The sequence below is a fragment of the Mandrillus leucophaeus genome, unplaced genomic scaffold, assembly GCF_000951045.1.
Source record: "Mandrillus leucophaeus isolate KB7577 unplaced genomic scaffold, Mleu.le_1.0 Scaffold322, whole genome shotgun sequence".
Taxonomy (NCBI): domain Eukaryota; kingdom Metazoa; phylum Chordata; class Mammalia; order Primates; family Cercopithecidae; genus Mandrillus; species Mandrillus leucophaeus.
In genome coordinates this window covers 867,913-888,283 of record NW_012103388.1, presented here as the reverse complement: position 1 = coordinate 888,283, position 20,371 = coordinate 867,913, and the positions used below count along the sequence as shown (strand labels likewise).

Sequence of the window (20,371 nt, the reverse complement as noted above, 5' to 3'; positions counted from 1 at the left end):
CCCGGTCGACTCCGGGCCCGGCCCTTCCCCCCGTGTCTGTCTCTCCCCGAGGCGGGAAGGGCCTGGCATCCCCAACCCCGCGCGGTTTCACCTTCTGAATCGCAGCGGGAGTGATCTCCCCCTTGCCTCGCTGCCTCGGGGCTGCGAAAGCCACAGACATGTTGCCGCCGTCACCACTATCGGCAAGTCCGGAGCGCTCCGGGTGAACAGCAAACTGGGGGAGAGACGCCGGCCTCTCGGGCTGAACCACCTCGGGAATGCGGGGAGGGGGGATGCTCCAGGGCCAAGCGGACGGCCGGCGGGGCAGGCCTGAAGGAGGCACTCTGGCCCAGGGACGTCTCGTTTCTGCGCACTCTGGGGTACCCCCAGCCCCGGCCGAACTTTCTTGACCGTCCCCGCATCCCCCGACCTCTCCTTGTGGGCACCCCCGGCCTTTCGCGCTAATGGTAGAGTCGCGCCCTAGTCCTCCCTCCGCTTCAGCGATTCAGGAAATGGTCCCGCCGCCGCGGGAGAGGGAGAGGCTGGGGCAGCCCCTGTCACAGGAAATGCGAGCGGCTCGAGCTGGCCCGCCCCCTTCGCGCGGTTGCAACTTGCCTCCCCCGCGGCGCTCTGAAGCGTCTCCCCGACTGCGTTGCGGAGCGTGCCCTAGACCTAGTTCAGTTTTTCCAACTTCATCCTTACTTACGCCTCCTGGCAAGAAGTCGCTGCCCCGAGATGTCCGGGCAGCCCGGAGAGGGGAGGAAGGTCAGGACTCGGGAGTTCGTGCCAATCCGTGGAGCATCTGCCGAGATAGGACAGAGGTGGAAGGATAAGGTGAACGCGGATTCGCTGGTTTAAATGGCTCGGCTACGCCCCAAATGCGCACCTCCGAGTCCACAGTCTCGCACGCACGCACAAAGTCGTGCATAACAATTGGAAAGTAACCCTGACCCGAAACCGGGACACGAAGGTTGTGTCCAGTGCTCGGGGGCAATCGGCCAACTTGGCTGGAGCGGACAGAGAAGAGCTCGCCTCGTGGGACAAACCCTTAGCAGGAAAGTGGGTCGATTTCGTCTGACTTGGCTCTTTGGAATTAAGTTGTGAAACAGGGCATCCTCACTCTCTGTTTTTTAAGAGTGCTTAGTGCCTTGTAAATTAGGCCCAAGCTGCCAGGCTTCAAGTCAGTGTAAGGGAAAAAGGCAAAATTTTCAAATTACGGAAGGAACACGGACAAATGTGGGTTTTGTGTTGCCGTGGGGTTTTAAAGTATTCTGTAAATTTAGACTTTCATATAACACAAAGGGAAAGTTTATATAAAGTGTTACACACGTTAATGAATAATAAAAAATAAATATTTCCATTTTTCATATAAATTGGAAAAATAAAGAAAAAATACATTGTTTTAAAAATGTAATCACTTGAGGCCAGGAGTTTGAGACCAGCCTGGGCAACAAAGTGAGACCCCTGGCTCTACAAAAATTTTAAAAATTGGCTGGGTGTGGTGGTGTGCACCTGTAGTTCCATCTACTCGGGAGGCTGAGGTGAGAGGATCACTTGAGCCCAGCGGGTGGAGACTGCAGTAAGCCATGACTGCCCCACCGTACTCCACCCTGGATGACACAGCAAGACCCTGTCTCAAAAAAAAAAAAAAAAAGTATCAAATAAATGCTTTTCACAAAAATATCAAGAGTTTCATTGATTAAATCTGGATGCATTGTTTATTAGACTTTATATTGGAAACCTAGGGTACAATTGTGAAAAAGCTGGACATGGAACCTCTTCTCAAGGAGCTTATACACTAATGGGACTAACAGACCAGAAATAAATATGTATATATGTAAAGTCTCAAGAAAAAATAGCCAAAAAAAAGGGGGGGGGGAACTAACAGAATTACAGGGACACCTACATGAGTTAGTGTGAAAAGTATTCCCCATTATATTTAAACTGAGACCTAAAGGATGAAGACTCAAGCTGTTCTAAGGATAAAGGGAAGAAAGTTTATACTCCTACTGATAGCAATTCTTCTTAAAAATTTAACTGTTGTCTTTCACTATTCTAAGCCTTGAAGAAAACACTCTGGTGTAGCTGGACTTAAGGTAACCACACCAAATTGGAAAACTTCTGTCGAATTTGGAAACCAACACTTGTCTACCACTATCACTGTGCACTCAACACCTGGCATGCAGAGTCATGTCTCATGCTTTACACAAAAGTACCTTAGTACTTAGTAGCTAAGAACAATATCTCAATAGGAAACATGAATCGTAAATAGTCCTACTGCTCCAGTTCTGTGCATTTGGCAGATAGCACTGAAACTTCAAAGGGCAACAAGAACCAATAGGAACACTTGTCTAATTTCCATATCCCAGCAAAAAATAAATAGTCCAAGGGGGCTTCTATTCCAGGGAGGCACCCGGAGATAGGTACCTTCTTTGTTTAAATTACAGCTTCCCCAAGGTGAGAAAGGGAAATCCACTGAAAACAGGTGACAGGTTGCCCTGAGGTGTTTATTTCTTCAGAGTAGCAGGGTAGGGCCTAGAGTACCCATAGCCTCCAGGTATGGATAACCACAGTCTTTTCTGTGACACCATGTATGCTGTAAAAATACCATTATTTTCTGTGTCTGATCACATGAAATCGGTTGAAAAGCATTGTTCTTTAAGTCCAGCCAGAAAAGAGAACTACTTCACCCTCAAGCTTCCTTGCTAAAACGCAATCAGTCCAATCAGCCTGACCTGGAAAAACAGAAAATTCAGAAAGAGGAATGATTGAGACTGAAGCCTGAAAGATCTTTCTTAAAATTTGGGGGCCTTTGTTATTTAAGAGTCCTGAGCTAGGGAATACTTAGGGGAACATAATAAGTCCCATCTCACCTGACCGTTAGTTTTTAGAGGAATCCCAAGGTAGACTGAGTGGCAGCAGAGTTGGTAGAAGGAGGAGAATGAACAGCCCCTAGCATTTAGTTAAGGAAGTAAAGGAGAATAAATAAGGGAAGTTGGCCTAAAACTGGGAAAGTCCTCTAAGGACTTAAAGGTAAGTTACTCAGGCAACCATCTCCCCAACTAAAAAAATCAGTCCCTGCTCTTGAATGAGAGACATCCAAAGAAGGAATTCAAGTGACATAACCAAGAGGTAGAAGGAGTTTGGAATAATCCTAAATTGAAGAACATATACAGTGGATCAGAATAAGAAAAATAATCTGCGTGAATAGTTAATTCTTGATTACTCACACTAATGAATATGAAGTAGGCAGATTTAACCAAAAACAAGATTTAAAAAAATTGTCCATGTTTGATTTTTATGTTTCAATTTTTAAACTGTTTTACATAAATCTGTACTCCTTAAAATACACACACACACACACACACACACATATTTGAAGCAGGGTCTCACTCTGTCACTCAGGCTAGAGTATAGCACAATTTCAGTTCATTGCAGCCTCGACTTCCCAGGCTGAAATCATCCTCTCACCTCAGCCTCCCAAGTAGCTGGGACTACAGGCATGCACCACCATGCCTGGGTAATTTTTGTATTTTTTGATAGAGACAGGGTTTCACCATTTTTCTCAGGCTGTTATCAAACTCCTTTACTCCTGGTTTCGATCCACCCTCCTCGGCCTCCCAAAGTGCTAGGAGAACAGACGTGAGCTACCACACCTGACCGTGTATTCCTTAAATATATTTTTATGAACTGACAAAGTGAAGTGCTCCTGTAGTATGTTCAATATTTAGTGAAACTATATAACCATGGCATTAAAAATTATCTTAATCCACAAAAAATATGTACAAATAGATAACTAAAATAATTTTGCTTTCATACAAGCATTTCTTTAATGTGTATGTTTTAGAATTAATAGAGTATCTGTACTACCAAATGTGCTGGTATTTTAAGCCCCTGAGCTGTCATAAATTTTTAGAATACATTGGGAAGGCATAGACCAAGCCTGTCTGCTCATAATTGGGCTCAGAGCAAAACCCCTCAGGTAATATCTTTCAAAATATTTCTGTTCACAGTCCCTGTGGCATTTGATGAGTCAATTTGAGTTGTGGCTCCCACAGATTTCAAGACCATAAAGAAAGAAGCATACATCTATATATTTATTTAATCATTATTTAGGCAAGAACAAATCACCCTTCCCAATTCTCTGTAAAGGACCCTTATTTTTGATACTATGGAAGGTTTCATTCAAAGTAGACTATAACAAAGCCTATCGGAGGCATTTTCATCTCTTCTTATAGTATCAAATATAGAATGAATTAAGTATGAACTGAATCAATTATATTTTTTGGTTCAGTGATATAGAAAAGCATTGCTTTTTAAAAAAAAAAAAAAAAAGTAATTCCTATGGAAAGCTTTCACTCTTTGTGAAAGATGCATAGGTTTGGAGTTCCCAATTCTTCTACCCATGGCATAATACTGGACAGGTCACTTCTACATCTCACTGAACTTCCTGAAAAGTAGCTGCCATATCTAAAAAGCTATTACAAATAATGTTTATTTATTTAGCATTTATTATGTACTAGCCTCTGTGCCTTACATTAGATCCTTTAATTAAGCGATTACCTTCCATTAGATCCTTTAATTAAGTCTCAACTTTAACATATAAAATGTGTACAAATAAATGGGGTATTGTAAATTACTAAACAAGGACAAGATTTGTAATGTAATAATATAATAAGGAAAAATGGACATTTTAGGACTATAATCCAAAGTGCTTGATAGGGCAGTCTACCCTTGGAAAATTTGCTGACCTTAAATATCAAATGTTCTTTTTTCACATTTAGCATGTTCTGTGCCCTTGTGCATGATATGCAGTTATTCTGCACTTAATAAAATAATGTTACTGTTCTTGAACTATTTCACAATTTATAGAGAGGATTATGATATATTATCTGTTAACTAATTTCACTACGAATGGGTGTAGTAGGCAGAATAATTTCATCACCTTAAAAATGACGACCTCCAAATCCAGAACCTGTGATTATGTTAGGTTCCATGGCAAAGTGGAATTAAGGTTTTAGATAGAATTAAGGTGGTTAATCAACTGACTTTGAGATACTGTGATTAATGTGGATTATCCAGGTGAGCCCAATGAAATCATAAGTGTCCTTAAATGGGAATCTGTGAGGCTGAAGACTCAGAATTAGAGAGAGGGCATCTTGAGAGAGAGATTCGATTGGCCCTTCCTGGCTTTGCTGACATCGTGATTTTAGCCCAGTGAGGCCTATTTCAGACATGCGACTTCCAAAACTATGAGATTAATAATATGTGTTGTTTTAAACCACTGAATTTGTTGTAATTTGTTAGATGAGCAATAGGAAGCCGATACAACGTTGTTCTCCAGTATATCATTTATGTTTGAATTAGACATTATGCAGTAAGAATAAATTATTAAATATATTACAAAATACGGTGTCTTAAACCACCTAACAATTATATTTATTATATGTTTTCCTTAAAAGAAAAATAATATAATATTGTGGAGATTATAACCTATAGAGATAAAACCCATGCTAAAGCCAGTACAAAACATAGAGGAAAATAAAATTGCACTGTTGGGGACAATGTTATTTATAAGTACACTATAATACGTTCAATATGCACATCGCAAACCCAAGAACAGTGGTTCTCAAACTCAATGGTCTCAGAAATACTTTGCATCTTTAAAAATTAGCACGTGCCTGAAAGCCCTTTGTTTAGCTGGGTAATATCTCTTAATATTTACCTAATTAAAAATTAAAACTCGGAAACTTTTAAACACAAGCAGAGACTCCATTAGCTGTCAGGGCAATGAGATCGTCGCACATCATGCAGACCCTAGAAAAACTACTGTACACTCATAAGAGAAAATGAATTTTAAAAGACAAAATACCTCTTGTGTCATTACAAAAATATTTTTAACTCCTTGAACCCATAAAAGGATACAAAGGACCTCCAGGGACCCCAACATGATACTTTCTAGCATCAATAAACTTTAAAATAATCATATTTACAAACAAAACTGGTATAACTATTAATAAGGAGGATAAAACAGAATACTAAGAAGTATTCAAATAACTCAAGAAAGGGTAGAAAAAAACTTTTATGAAACAAATACAAAAAAAGTAAGATAAGAGATTTCAAGCCAAGCATATTGATATACTAAAAACAAATAGTCAAAAGACTCCAGTTAAAAGGCAGACATGATTGGGCGCAGTGGCCCATGCCTGTAATCCCAGCACTTTGGGAGGCTGAGGTGGGTAGATCACGAAGTCTAGGGATGAGACCATCCTGGCTAACAGGGTGAAACCCCATCTCTACTAAAAATACAAAAAGTTAGCCAGGCATGGTGGCACGCGCCTATGGTCCCAGCTACTCGGGAGGCTGAGGCAAGAGAATCGCTTGAACCTGGGAGGCGGAGGTTGCAGGGAGTCGAGATCGCGCCACTGCACTCCAGCCTGGGTGACAGAGCGAGGCTCCATCTCAAAAAAAAAAAAAGGCAGACACTGGGAGAAGCACTTCTGATACTGGTGGAGGCTCTTGACTAGGAGTTGTCCAGGTTCTTGTCGTGTTGAAAAAAGAATTGAAGAAAATGCACAAACAAAGCAATGAAAGAATGAAACAACAAAAGCACAGATTTACTGAAGTGAAAGTACACTCTACTGCGTGGGAGCAGGATTGAGCAAGCAGCTTAAGAGCCCTGGTTGCAAATCTTCTGGGGTTTAAATACCCTTTAGAGGTTTCCTGTAGGTTACACCCTATGTAAATGAAGACTTGGCTCATGATCAATCAGAGGTTGAAGTGAAGGCTCAGCTTCTGACCAATCAGAGGCTGAAGTGAAGTTACACCCTATTGCAAATAAAGACCTGTCCTGTGACCAATCAGAAGCTGAAGACTCCCTGTCTCCAAACCCTATTCTCCTGCCTCACTTCCTAAATGGTGAAGTTAGAACTTTGCCTCAGTAAATCCAATCCTCCATAAAACAACAGGAAAACGGGGAAGAAAAGGTCTTTATAAACTTTTGCAGAAATCCTAAATCAACCAAAGTCTTGCAAAGGCTACTGTATATTTAAGAAAATGGCTGACTCTCAGTAAGAATAGTAAGCTTTGTAACTTTTTAACTTGCCCTATACTCCATCCACCTCTCCCAAGCTCCGTGGCATACTTGAAAACCAGCAGACTCACAACCATGGTACTTGTAAAAATCAGCAGTATACCAATCACTGGAGGGGATAGAACAGTTTTGGAATTAACAACAACAAAGCTGCATCCCCAGAGATCTGTCATTAGTTGACCTGTCAGGCAGGTCTCTGACAAAACTAGATTCATAGGACATGTCTTTACTTGACCTCAGAATATACAGTGGCAATTGCTTAACATTGCAGCTGCCTGAGACAGAGATCCCATTTGGAGTAAACAAGAGACTGGTCCAAAAACTGAAAAAGAGGCCAGGTGCGGTGACTCACACCTATAATCCCAGCACTTTGGAAGGACAAGGTGGGATGATTGCTTGAGCGCAGGAGTTCAAGACCAGCCTGGGGAACAGAGCGAGACTTTATCTCTATTAAAAATAAAAATAAAATTAGCTGGGCATGGGGGCATATGCCTGTAGTCCCAGCTACTCGGGAGCCTAAGACTTCTTGAGCCCAAGTGATCAAAGCTGCAGTGAGCTAGGATTGCACCACTGCACTCCAGCCTGGGCAACAGAGCAAGACCCTGTCTCAAAAAAAAAAAATAATAAGTTAAAAAAAAAACTGAAAAGGAAAATTAGGGAAATGAGATATACACGGGAGACTTGCTTTGAAAAGCTCTGTCATATTCTTGGAGCTGTAAAAGGCCACATGCATATGCAGAATTGTGCACATGCCCAGGTACAATCTGCAGAGGCCCTAATCTCTCATTTTTGTTTGACCCTGAGGATCTGAGAAAGCAGGAAGTTAAAATGAAAGCAGAGTTTTTAACTGATGGAGAATTGAAATTACGCCCCAACATATACATAAAGCCCTGGCAAAGGGAGAGAGATATATTGGTTCAAGGCATTTAAAAAGAAGTCTTGACCCATACATCACCTGATAACTAGCTAATGAAGTAGAAATTTCATAAATATAGACTTTAGATAATTATCACAGCAAAGTCATCACCGAAGAGCAACAGTAAATGATGGAGAGGGAAGAATATGAGTTACCATATTAACGGTACCATGAAAATGTACACTTGTCAACAAAAAAATTGTCAGGTGAAGAAATCAGGAAAGTGTGGATTGTAAACAAGGGGAAAAAGCAATCAATAGAAACTGCCCCTGAGGAAGCCCAGATATTAGACTTGCTATACAAAGGCTTTAAATCACCCATTATAAATATATTCAAAGAACTAAAAGAAGTGATGTTTCAAGAATTAAAGAAACTTTCCCCCCACTTTCTGGCTGCCTAAGGATTGACTGCCATCACAAACAAAACAGTAACTATTTCCACGAGGAAGTTCATGACCTATCAACTACTTCAGAGGAAACAAATGGGCATCAATGTCCTTCACCCTGGGAAGGCAACAGTACCTAAGACAGAAATTTGGGGGAAGCGAGCCAAAATGTACAATACCACACTGGATGTCATCTTTGAATTTGGATTCATAACCTATTTTAGTGGTGGCAAGACAACTGGCTTTGGCATGATTTCTTGGATTATGCAAAGAAAAATGAACTCAAACATAGACTTGCAAGACATGGCCTGTATGAGAAGAAGACCTTAAGAAAAACAGCAAAAGAAATGCAAAAACAGAATGAAGAAAGTCAGGGGGACTGCAAAGGCCAATGTTGGTGCCAGCAAACAGTGAGCTAGAGCAGGAGTATAGATTCTGCAATGACTAATGACTTTATCTGTGCTGACTGCATAGAGTTTTCACAAAAGGATTAATAAACTGAAAAAAAATTAAGAATTAAAGAAAAATATGAAAACAATGTTTCTCACCCCCAAAAATATTAAGATCGTATTTAAAAACACAAAAAACAAAAAAATTATTGAAATGTACAAAATCTGAAATAAAAAATTCATGAGAAAGGCTCAAAAACAGATTAGAACTAGAAGAAAAAAAATCAGTAAATTGCAGATATGTCAAATGAGATTGTATAGTATGAGAAACAGAAAAAATAATTAGGAAAAAGTTAACTTCATTTAGCCAGGGATACAAGTATGGTTCAACATACATGAGTCAATAAATGTGACATATAACATTAACAGAACCAAAGAAAAAAAACCATATTACATTTCAATAGATACTAAAAAAGCATGTGATAAAATTCAACATCCCTTCCTTCATGGAAAAAAAAAACCCCAACAAACTGGGTATAGAAAAAACATACCCCAAAACGATAAAGGCCATATATGACCAACCTGCAGCTAACATCACACTAAACGGGGAAAAATTGAAAGCCTTTCATCTACAATCTGGAAAAAGACAAGGATGTCCACTTTCACTACTCCTATTCAACATAGTACTGGAAACCTGAGCCAGAGCAGTTATGCAAGAGAAAGAAAGACAGGGCATCCAAATTGAAAAGGAAAAAGTCAAATTATACTTGTTTGCAGAACCATGATCTTATATTTAGGAACATAGAAGATCGAATACAGTAAAGTTGCAAGATACAAAATCAACATACAAAAAATTAGTAGCATTTATATATGCAGTGAACAATCTGAAAAAGAATATCAAGAAAACAATCGCATTCACAATAGTTACCAAACAAAAAAACAAAGAATAAATTTAAGCAAAGAAGTAAAAAAGTCTACAAAGAAAACTGTAAAACACTGGTGAAAGAAATTCAAGAGCACACCAAAAAATGAAAAGATATTCCATGCTAATGAATTAGAAGAATTAATATTGTCAAAATGTCTGTACTACCCAAAGTGATCTATAGATTCAATGCAATCCCCGTTAAAATACCAGTGACATTTTTTACAGAAATAGAAAAAAATTGTATGAAACCACAAAAAGATCCTTAATACTCAAAGCAATCTTGAACTTTCAAAGAAAAGAAAGAAAACCAAAGAAAGAAACCAAAGAAAGAAAACCAAAGCTGGAGGCATCCCACTGTCTGACTTCAAAATATACTATTAATACAAAATATAATATTAACACAAAGCTATAGTAGCAAAAACAGCATGGTACTAAAATAAAAACAGGTACTAACATAAAAACAAATAGACTGATGGAACAGAATAGAGAAGCCAGAAATAATCCACATATCTACAGTGAACTCATTTTCAACAAAGGTGCCAAAAACATACATTGGGAAAAGGACATTATCTTCAATAAAAGGTGCTAGGAAGACTGGATAACCACATGCAAAATGAAACCAGATTCCAATCTCTCACTATATACAAAGTCAAATCAAAATGGATTAAAGAATTAAATGTAAGACATGAAACTACTAGAAGAAAACATTGGGGAAAGCTTCAGAACACTGATCTGGACAAGATTTTTTTTTAATTTTTTTTTTTTTTTTTTTGAGACAGAGTCTTGCTCTGTTGCCCAGGCTGCAGTGCAGTGCCATGATCTCAGCTCACTGCAACCTCTGCCTCCCAGGTTCGAGCAATTCTCCTGCCTCAGCCTCCTAAGTACTTGGGATTACAGGCATGCACCACCACGCCCAGGTAATTTTTGTATTTTTTGGTAGAGACAGGGTTTCACCATGTTGGCCAGGCTGGTCTCAAACTCCTGACCTCATGATCCACCCACCTCAGCCTTCCAAAGTGCTGGGATTACAGGCATGAGCCACTGTGCCCAGCTGGGCCAAGATTTTTTGGATAAGACCCCTGAAACACGGGCAACAAAAGCAAAAACAGACAAATTGGATTATATCAAGCTAAAAAACTTCTGCACAGCAAAGGAAACAATCAAGAGTGAAGAGTCAACCTGAGGAATGGGAAAAAATATTTGCAAACTATTCATTTGATAAGGGATTAATAACTAGAATATATAAGGAACTCAATAGCAAAAAAGCAAATACAATCCAATTTTAAAATGAACAAATGATTTGACAGGCATTTCTCAAAAGAATACATGCAACTGATCAACTCCACTAATCATTGAAGAAATGTAAATCAGAATCACAGTGAGATATTATCTCACCCCAGTTAGAATGGATATTTTCAAAATGACAAAAGATAACTGTTGGTAAAGATGCAGAGAAAGGAAACTTATACACTGCTGAGGGAAATGTAAATTAGTACAGCCATTATGAAAAAAGTATGGTGGCTGCTCAAAAAAAACTAAAAATAGTACTACCATCTGATCCACCAATCTTGCTGCTGGGTATATTTGCAAAAGAAAGAAAATCAGTATGTTGAGGATATATCTGCACTCCCACATTTATTGCAGCACTATTCACAATAGTCGAAATATGAAAGCAACCTAAGTGTCCATCAATGGATGAATGGATAAAAAAGGGGTGGTGTGTATAAACAATCAAGTAGTATTCAGCCATAAAAAAATGAAATCCTATCATTTGATACAACATGAATAGAATTGGAGGATATTATAATAAATAAAATAAGCCAGGCACAGAAAGACAAGTATCACTTGTTCTCACTCACATGTAAGAGCTAAACAAACAAACAAAAATTAATCTCATAGAGGTAGAGAGTAGAATGGCAGTTACAAGGGTCTGAGAAGCATAGAAAAGAGAGGAAAATGGCTGGGCGTGGTGACTCAATTGCCTGTAATCTCAGCACTTTGGGAGGCCAAGGTGGGCAGATCACAAGGTCAGGAGATCGAGACCATCCTGGCTAACACAGTGAAACCCCGTCTCCACTAAAAATACAAAAAATTAGCCGGGCATGGTGGTGGGTACCTGTAGTCCCAGCTACTCGGGAGGCTGAGGCAGGAGAATGGTGTGAACCCAGGAGGCAGTGCTTGCAGTGAGCTGAGATCGCGCCACTGCACTCCAGCCAGGGCGACAGAGCAAGACTCCATCTCAAGAAAAATAAAAAAGAAAAAAAAAGAAAAGAGAGGAAAATGAAGAGAAGTTGGCTAACAAGTACAAAATTACAGAGAGAAGGAATATGTTCTAGTGTTCTATAACACAGTAGTGTAAATACATTTAACAATAGTTTATTATATATTTCAAAGTAGCTAGAAGAGATTTGGAATGTTCCCAACACAAGAAATGATTAATGCTTGAGGTGATAAATATCCCACTTACCCAAATGTGATCATTATACATTGTATGCATGTGTCAAAATACCATATGTAACCCAGAAATATGGGTAATCATTATGTATCCATTTTAAAAAATTAACTTTATTTAGAACCTTAGAGACCTGCAGGACACCATCAAGCCCACCAACATACACATTATAGGAGTTCCAGAAGAAAAAAGAAGAGAAAAAGAAAGATTATTTGAAGAAATAATTCCCATAATTTCTAAATTTGATTTTTAAAAATTAAACTGTGTATTCAAGAAGCGCAACAAATTCCAAGTAAAATAAACCCAAAAGAGATCCATGCCTAACCGTACCATGGTCAAACTGTTGAAAGACAAAGAAATAGCCTTCAAAGCAGGAAAATAGCTCATTACATACAAAAGATTCCTTTTTTTTTTTTTTCAGACAGAGTTTCGCTCTGTCGCCCAGGCTAGAGTGCAATGGTGCCATCTCGGCTCACTGCAAGCTCCACCTCCCAGGTTCACGCCATTCTCCTGCCTCAGCCTCCAGAGTAGCTTGGACTACAGGTGCCCACCACCATGCCCGGCTAATTTTTTTTTTTTTTTTATTTTTAGTAGAGATGGGGTTTCACCGTGTTAGCTAGGATGGTCTTGATCTCCTGACCTCGTGATCCACCTGCCTCGGCCTCCCAAAGTGCTGGGATTACAGGAATGAGCCACTGCACCCGACCAGGATTCGTAATAAGATTAACACCTGACTTCTCATCAGAAATCTCAGAGGACAGAACAAAACTGGCAACAGCTTTCCAATATTTGGGTTAATGCTGAAAGATCACCCAGGACAGTTATTCCAAAACTTTAGCTTTCAAAATGTCTGCTATTCCATGTTTATAGGAGCACGCAGTTGTAGGCAGTCATGTAGCTAAGGGACATTTTAAGGACCTAGGATGCTTCTACCACTAGCATAAGAGGAAATCATATATATACACACATATAATGTATATATATTATGTATATATATGACATTATGTATGTGTGTGCATACACACACACACAAAATGTACTTGTGAGGCAGGACAATAGGGTCTAGAGACAGGAAGCCTTTACTTTAGTCTCCAATTTGTCGCAGGTGAAGTCTTCATTTGCATAGGGCGTAACTTCACTTCAGCCTCTGACTGGTCAGGGGCCAAGCCTTCACTTCAGCCTCCAATTGGTTGAGGGCCAAGTTTTCATTTGCGTAAGGTATAACTTCATTTCAGAGTCCGACTGGTCACATGCCAAGTCTTCGTTACCTATGGTGTAAAAAATAGCAAATTTCTAAAGGGTACTTAAACCCCAGAAGATGTGCAACTGGGACTCTTGGCTTGTTCAAGCCTGCTCCCACCCTATGGAGTATACTTTCACACTTCAACAAATCTATGCTTTTGTCTCCCATTGCTGTGTTTGGTATTTTGTCCAATTCTTTGTCCAATAAACCAAGAGCCTGGATAACTCATAGTCAAGACCTTCCACTGGGAACAGTTACATTTACTAAACACATTTCTCTTGCCTCAATTAAGGGCTAGAGTCTGCTGCCAGGGCCCATTTAGAGTATTTTCCACAATGATGATGATGATATTAGTAGGGATGATGTCATCATTACAGTCAGGGCTAATATTACCAACACTTAAGGACAGGACCACACTTAACTAAATCCCTCCCAGTGATTGCAGTAGAATCCTCAGGGGAGACTAGGAAATGATGTTATAAACTGCCATACGTTATATAGACAAGTACAGGTTCTCAATATCTTCCCCCATCTCCTTATGTGAGGGGAGTAAAGAAAACTTAAGCAAGGCCCCTCCTCCAAATGATACAACCTACCCCCTATGACTACCTACCCAGCCAGATGTCCCCAGACAGATTAGAAGAAAAAAAATCCCTTTTATAAACTGAGAAACAGTGACAGTAGGAGCAGAAGCAAATTCTTCATTCTTTACCATCAACTAAAAGATGGCAGAAGAAAAACTGCTATAAAATGTGAAGCCTCTTTCCAGAGTTTTAAAATTTCTTTTCTATTTAAAACAACTTATGTTTTTAAGGTAAAGAGAACATCAAACAAACTGCATGTTTTAAATGCTGTTGAAATGGTTTTTAATATCCTTTATTGTCCTTACTGGTTGCTATTTTGTAGAATAAGTAACAACTCTGACAAGTTTTATAGGAGTTTTAAAACACATTTTAAAATATTGAACTTCTTCTTTTTTTTTTTTTAATAAGATAGAGATGAGGCCTCGCTGTGTTGTCTAAACTGCTCTTGAACTCCTGACCTCAAGTGATTCTACCACCTCAGCCTTGCAAAGTGCTGGAATTACAGGTATGAGCCACTGCACCCAGCCTCGGCCTTCTATTTTTATGTTTAAGATTTCCATAAACCTTTTTTTTAAAAAAGCGAGAGCCAGGTAACAAGTATGGGGAAAAAACTGTGCCTTATATCATCAATTTTGCTAATGTTAGGCTGAAAGATGGTGGATGCCTAGAGTTTAAATTATGTTTAATCAAAATCAATATTTCTCAAAAAAAAGGAAAAAAATATGTTAACAAAGAATTTGATACCCAGCAAAACTATCCCTCAAAAAAAAGGGAGAAATTAAGACACTTCCATATAAACAAAAACTGTGAGGATTTATCACTAGCAGACCTGTCATGCAAGAAATACTAAAGGGAATCCTTCATGCTAAACTAAAATGATACTAGAAAGTAACTTGAATCTATACAAAGAAATAAAGAGTACTGGCAAAGATAACTACATAGATAAATATAAGAGGCAATATAAATATATTTTTGTAACTCTCTCCTCTTCTCATATTAAAAGACAACTATGTGAAGCAATAATTATAAAGCTATGCTGATGGGCTGATAAAATATAATGATGTAATGTGTATGACAAAAAGAGTACAAAGAAGTAGAGGGAGACAAGCTACACTGGAGCACACATAGATGTGTTTTGAAACTTAGTTGGTAGGAAGCCAAACTAGATTCTTGTAAATTAAGAGGTTATTTGTTATTCCCAAGGAAACCATAAAGAAAATGACTTTTTAAAATATATTAAAGAAACAATGGAGGCTTAAATGGCACAGTAGAAAATTTCTCTCTCAGTTCAGGTTACTATAACAGAACACCACAGACTATATAGTTTAAATACTAGAAATTTATTTCTCACAATCTGAAGTCTGGAAGGTTTGAGATCAGGGTGCCAGCATGATGGAATTCTGGAGACAGCCCTCTTCCTGGTTCACAGATGGCCATCTTTTTGCCATGTTCTCACATGTCAGATAGTAGAGAGAGAGTGCAAGCTTTATTTTGTAAAAATTAACAAACTTATTATGAGTTATTTGGCAGTTGTTAAGGGACCTAAAATCACCTGAACAATTTCAGAAAATAAAAACAAAGATGAATGCTATCGGAGAAACCCCACCCCCGATATTCAACATGGGTTCTTTTCTATTTCCCTAAGCATTGGCTGGTCTGAGACATAAAGAGAAAGAGTACAAAAGAGAGAGATTTTAAAGCTGGGTGTCCGGGGGAGACATCACATGTCGGCAGGTTCCATGATGCCCCCGAGCCATAAAACCAGCAAGTTTTTATTAGCGATTTTCAAAAGGGGAGGGAGAATACGAATAGGGTGTGGGTCACAGAGATCACATGCTTCACAAGGTAATAAAATATCACAAAGCAAATGGAGGCAGGGCGAGATCACAGGACCACAGGACAGGGCGAAATTAAAATTGCTAATGAAGTTTCGGGCACACATTGTCACTGATAACATCTTACCAGGAGACAGGGTTTGAGAGCAGACAACCTGTCTACCAAAATTTATTAGGCGGGAATTTCCTCATCCTAATAAGCCTGGGAGCACTATGGGAGACTGGGGCTTATTTCATCCCTTTGTCTATGACCGTAAAAGACAGCCATCCCCAAAGAGGCCATTTTAGAGGCCTACCCTTGGGGTGCATTCTCTTTCTCAGGGATGTTCCTCACTGAGAAAAAGGATTCAGTGATAGTTCTCCTATTTGCTTTTGAAAGAAGAGAAATATGGATCTGTTCTGCCTCTTGTTCCTCACCTCAGTGACCCGCCCACCTTGGCTTCCCAAAGTGCTGGGATTACAAGTGTGAGCCACCACACCGAGCCAACATTCTTACATGATTCTCTTAGTGGTTTTCCCAGAGATTACAACATGCCTTCTGGACCACTTGAGTTGAATATAAGTTAGAAGTTTTACTACTTACTACGATAATGAAAGGAAGTTAGAATACTTAACTCCATTTGCCCCCTTACCAAAGGTACATATTATTTTGTCACAAATGTTAATACTCATAAGCCCATAAGAGTTTATTTCGTGTTTATTTGAATTTGTGCATATACATTATCCTTAATGCTCATTTCTTCTTGCATCTCTAAACTTCCATCTTTGATCATTTTTTTCTGTCTAAAGAACATTCTTTTGTATTTCCTTTCTTGAGTGTCTGCCAGTGACTGGTTTCTGCTTTTGAAAAATACCTTAATTCTGCCTTGTAATTTGGAACATTTTCCACTAAATACAGAATATCATGTTTGCATTTATTTCATTTTAGCAAGTTGAAGATAGATTCCCATTGTAACCGCCTGGATATCATCTGACAGTCCTATTGTGGCTCCTTTTTTGGTAATATGTCTATTTTTTTCCTTTGGATAGCGTTAAGATTTTCTGTCTTTGGTTTAAAGTAGATTTATTGTGGCTTTTCTAAGTGTGAATTTTATTCTGCTTGGTGGTAACAGTTTTTCCTGAATCTGTTGCTTTATTCTTTTGTCAGTTTTGAAAAAATTCTAAACCAAGTATCCTTTTATGTTGTTTCTACTCTATTTTAAAATCTCTATTCTTCTGGTACCCCAACTATACATACATTAGATTTTTCAACATATCCAGTATGTTTCATTTATTTTTTTCAGTGTTCTTTATCATTTTATCTGTGGTTGCTTTGATATAGATTTTTTTTGAACTATCATCTAGTTCTTCACTTTTCTCTTCAACTAGGTTGACTCATTTTAAAATCCATTCATTGAGCTCTCAATTTCCATTAATGTAGTTTTCATTTCTACAATTTCCAATGGACTGTTTATTGACACTTTTAGTCCCTGCTGAAAATCTCTATCTTGTCTTTAATCCCTTGAAAATAATTATCTTAATTGTTTTACAAATATATATCTGATAAATTCATTATCTGAACTTTATATTCATCTCTTTCTATTGCCTATTGTTTCTCTCGTTGTTTGGTAACGTCTTTTGTGTGCATGGTTATTTTTGATGGAGCAGAACATATTGCATATGAAAAATTGCAACAATTATTTGACACTCTGCGTGATATTATTTTCCTGTACAGAGGATTTACTTTTGCTTCTGGAAGGCAGCTAGTCATCCAGGGACACTAACAATGCTTTATCCTAGTGCTTTAAAGCTTTTGGCCTCAAGAACACTTTGCCTCTTTAAAGTTATTGAAGACCTCAAGTAGTTTTTTTTTTTTTTTCTTCATGGGTTCCATCAATATTACCAAAATAGAAATCAAAAGATACTTTATTTATTTTTTTATTTTGAGACAGAGTCGCGCTCTGTCACCGCAGCTGGGGTGCAGTGGCATGATCTCCGCTCACTGCAACCTTCGCATCCCACTTTGAAGCGATTCTCCTGCCTCGGCTTCCTGAGTAGCTGGGATTACAGATGCCTGTCACCACACCCAGCTAATTTTTGTATTTTTAGTAGAGATGTGGTTTCACCATCTTGCTCAGGTGCTCTTAAACTCCTGACCTCAAGTGTTCTACCTGCCTCAGCCTCCCAAAGTGCTGAGATTACAGGTGTGAGCCACCACGCCCAATCTGATATATTACTTAATTAATTAATGAAAAAATAAACTCATTGTATATTGGCATGTTTAACATATTTCTATTAAAAAAAAAAACCTGTATTTTCCAAAATTTAAAAAAATAGTGAAAAGAGTAACATTGCAAATCTCTTCAATGTCTAGCTTAATAGAATACAGCTGAATTCTCATATCTGCCTCTATATTCAAATGGCTAAAATGTTACTTTGGTTGAAATATGGGGGAAAAATCTAGCCTCATAAAGATATATATGAGGAAAGAGAGGAGTATTATTTAAATAGCCTTTTTAGATAACTTCAGATCAATCATCCAATGATTTCAAATCACTGGATATTCCTTGATACTAGACCAACACTCAAAAAGTGGTAGTTTCTTTAAGTTAAAATGTATAACCTAGTTTCAGTGGGGTCAAGATGGCCAATTAGAAGCAGCTACAGTGCTTTGTACTCATGGAGAGTATAAGGGTCAGAGAAAGCAGAAAGAAACATGAAAATGGCTCAACAGACAAAGACAGGTTTCTTTTGGAGAATAAACCAGAGACAGGCTTCTGGCCGATTTAGGTCAGGAGCATTCTCTCTTAGACTAAGGGTATTTAAGGGTTTAAGGAGGAAGAGCTTATCGCAGGCTCGGAATGTTTCTGGAAGGGAGTTTAACTCAGGACTGGAATGTTTTTGGTCAGAGATGTCTTTGTGGTTTATGGTCATGCTAACATTAGGCATTAGGCTGAGTGTTTGGGGCTGAATTTAGGCGGTTTTTTAATCAAAGGGAACTTAAAATGGTGCTGTTTGTCCAAGACGGCAATGCTCCTGCTCTGTCAGAGAGGAATGAAAGGGGTGAGTAAATACAGCACCTTCAACTGAAACATCCAGGTACTCACATTGGGACTGATCAGGGAAACAACTCGACCCACGGAGAACAGAGAAAAGCAGGGCAAGGTGACAGTCTACCCAGGAGCTACACACAGCCAAGGGAACCCCTGGCCCCAGCCAAGGGAAGCGGCGAGTGAATGTGTGACCCCGGGAAATCACACTTCTCCCATGGATCTTTGCAACCCTTGGATGAGGAGACCCCCTCATAAACCCACTCCACTAGGGCCTGGGGGTCCGACACAATGTTGTCTGGAGCCTCAGCAAAGCAACTGCTCAGGCAGTCACAAAGACCCAGGAGCTTTACATATTCCAGCCCTGGGATCTCCAGCAAAAATGACTGCAACTCAGGCAAGGTAGGAGGTCGGTACATACCCCTAGGAAGAGGACTGAATCCAGGGACCCTCATTTCCACAACACTTCATAAGACTGACTGGCTTGGAATTCCAGCTAGCCACCGGCAACAGGGTAGCCCCTGCCTGGCACAGAACAGAGCCAGGGCTGGGTGGGGGCAGGGGCGGGGGGTGGGGACGGACTGCCATCTTTGCTATTGGAGATTCAACAGTTCCAGCATGCCTATGGGCTTTGGAGAGCCCAAACGGTCCAGACAAGAAAGGGATCCCCCAACACAGCACAGCTGCTTTACCAAAACATGGCCTGGCTGCTTATTTAAGCAGGACCCCCATCCAATTCCTCCTCAAGGGGCAGGAGCTCCTAGCTAGGTCCTTCAGCCACCTCGCCCATATTCTACAGACAGCTCTGCTCTCTCCCTAGGATGGAGCGCCTGGGGGAAGGGGTGGGCCACCACGTTTGTTGTTTGGACCACACAGCTATTCCAGCCTGCCAGCTTTGGGGAGTCCAAATGGTCCAGACAGGAAGGGACCCCCCAGCACAGCACAACTGTTTTCCCAAAGTATAACCAGGCTGCTTCCTTAAGTGGGACCCCAATTCATTCCTCCTCACTGGGCAGGACCTCACAGCTGGGGCCTCCAGCCTCCCTTGCCCATATTCTATGGACAGAGTTTTGATTTCTCCTTGGGATGGAGTGTCTGGGAGGAGGGGCAGGCTGCCACCTTTGCTGTTTGGGCAACTCGGCTACTCCAGCCTGTGGGATTTGGAGGGTCCAAGCCAACTGAAGCATAGGTGGTTCCCTAGCACAGCACGGCTGTTTTGTCAGTGTGTGGCCAGACTGGTTCTTAAGTAAAACCCTGATCCATTCCTCCTTGCTGGGCAGGTCCTCTCAGCTGGGGCCTCCAGCTACTCCTTACCAGTGTTCTATAGTGAACAGAGTTCTAATGTCCCCCGGGGATGGAGAGCCTGGAGGGCAAGGAGGGTCACTACCTTTGCTGCTTAGGCACCTCAGCTGATCCAGCCTGCAGTCCTTAGAGAGCCCAAACTGATCAGAGGCTGAAGGGATCACCCAGCACAACACAACTATTCTACCAAAAAGCAGCCAGACTGCTTCTTTAAATGGATCCTTGATCTTGTTCCTCCT

The 20,371-nt window shown here is 40.0% G+C and overlaps 1 protein-coding gene and 1 pseudogene across 6 annotated transcripts in view; one reads left to right on the top strand and one right to left on the bottom strand.

The window, feature by feature from the left end:
• SS18 (synovial sarcoma translocation, chromosome 18) overlaps positions 1–808 on the bottom strand; it is a 73,697-nt gene extending 72,889 nt beyond the window's left edge. For 2 of the 6 annotated variants that reach the window (XM_011988049.1, XM_011988052.1), the window contains exon 1: positions 92–492. In XM_011988049.1, coding sequence (XP_011843439.1) covers positions 92–160 — 69 coding nt within the window. In that variant the 5' untranslated portion in view covers positions 161–492. Of the gene's footprint in view, positions 1–91; positions 493–685 lie in introns of those variants that run through there. The other 4 variants (XM_011988050.1, XM_011988054.1, XM_011988055.1 and 1 more) reach the window with 4 other exon arrangements.
• LOC105545242 lies at positions 444–8,787 on the top strand (annotated as a pseudogene).
• The last annotated feature ends 11,584 nt before the right edge of the window (positions 8,788–20,371 follow it).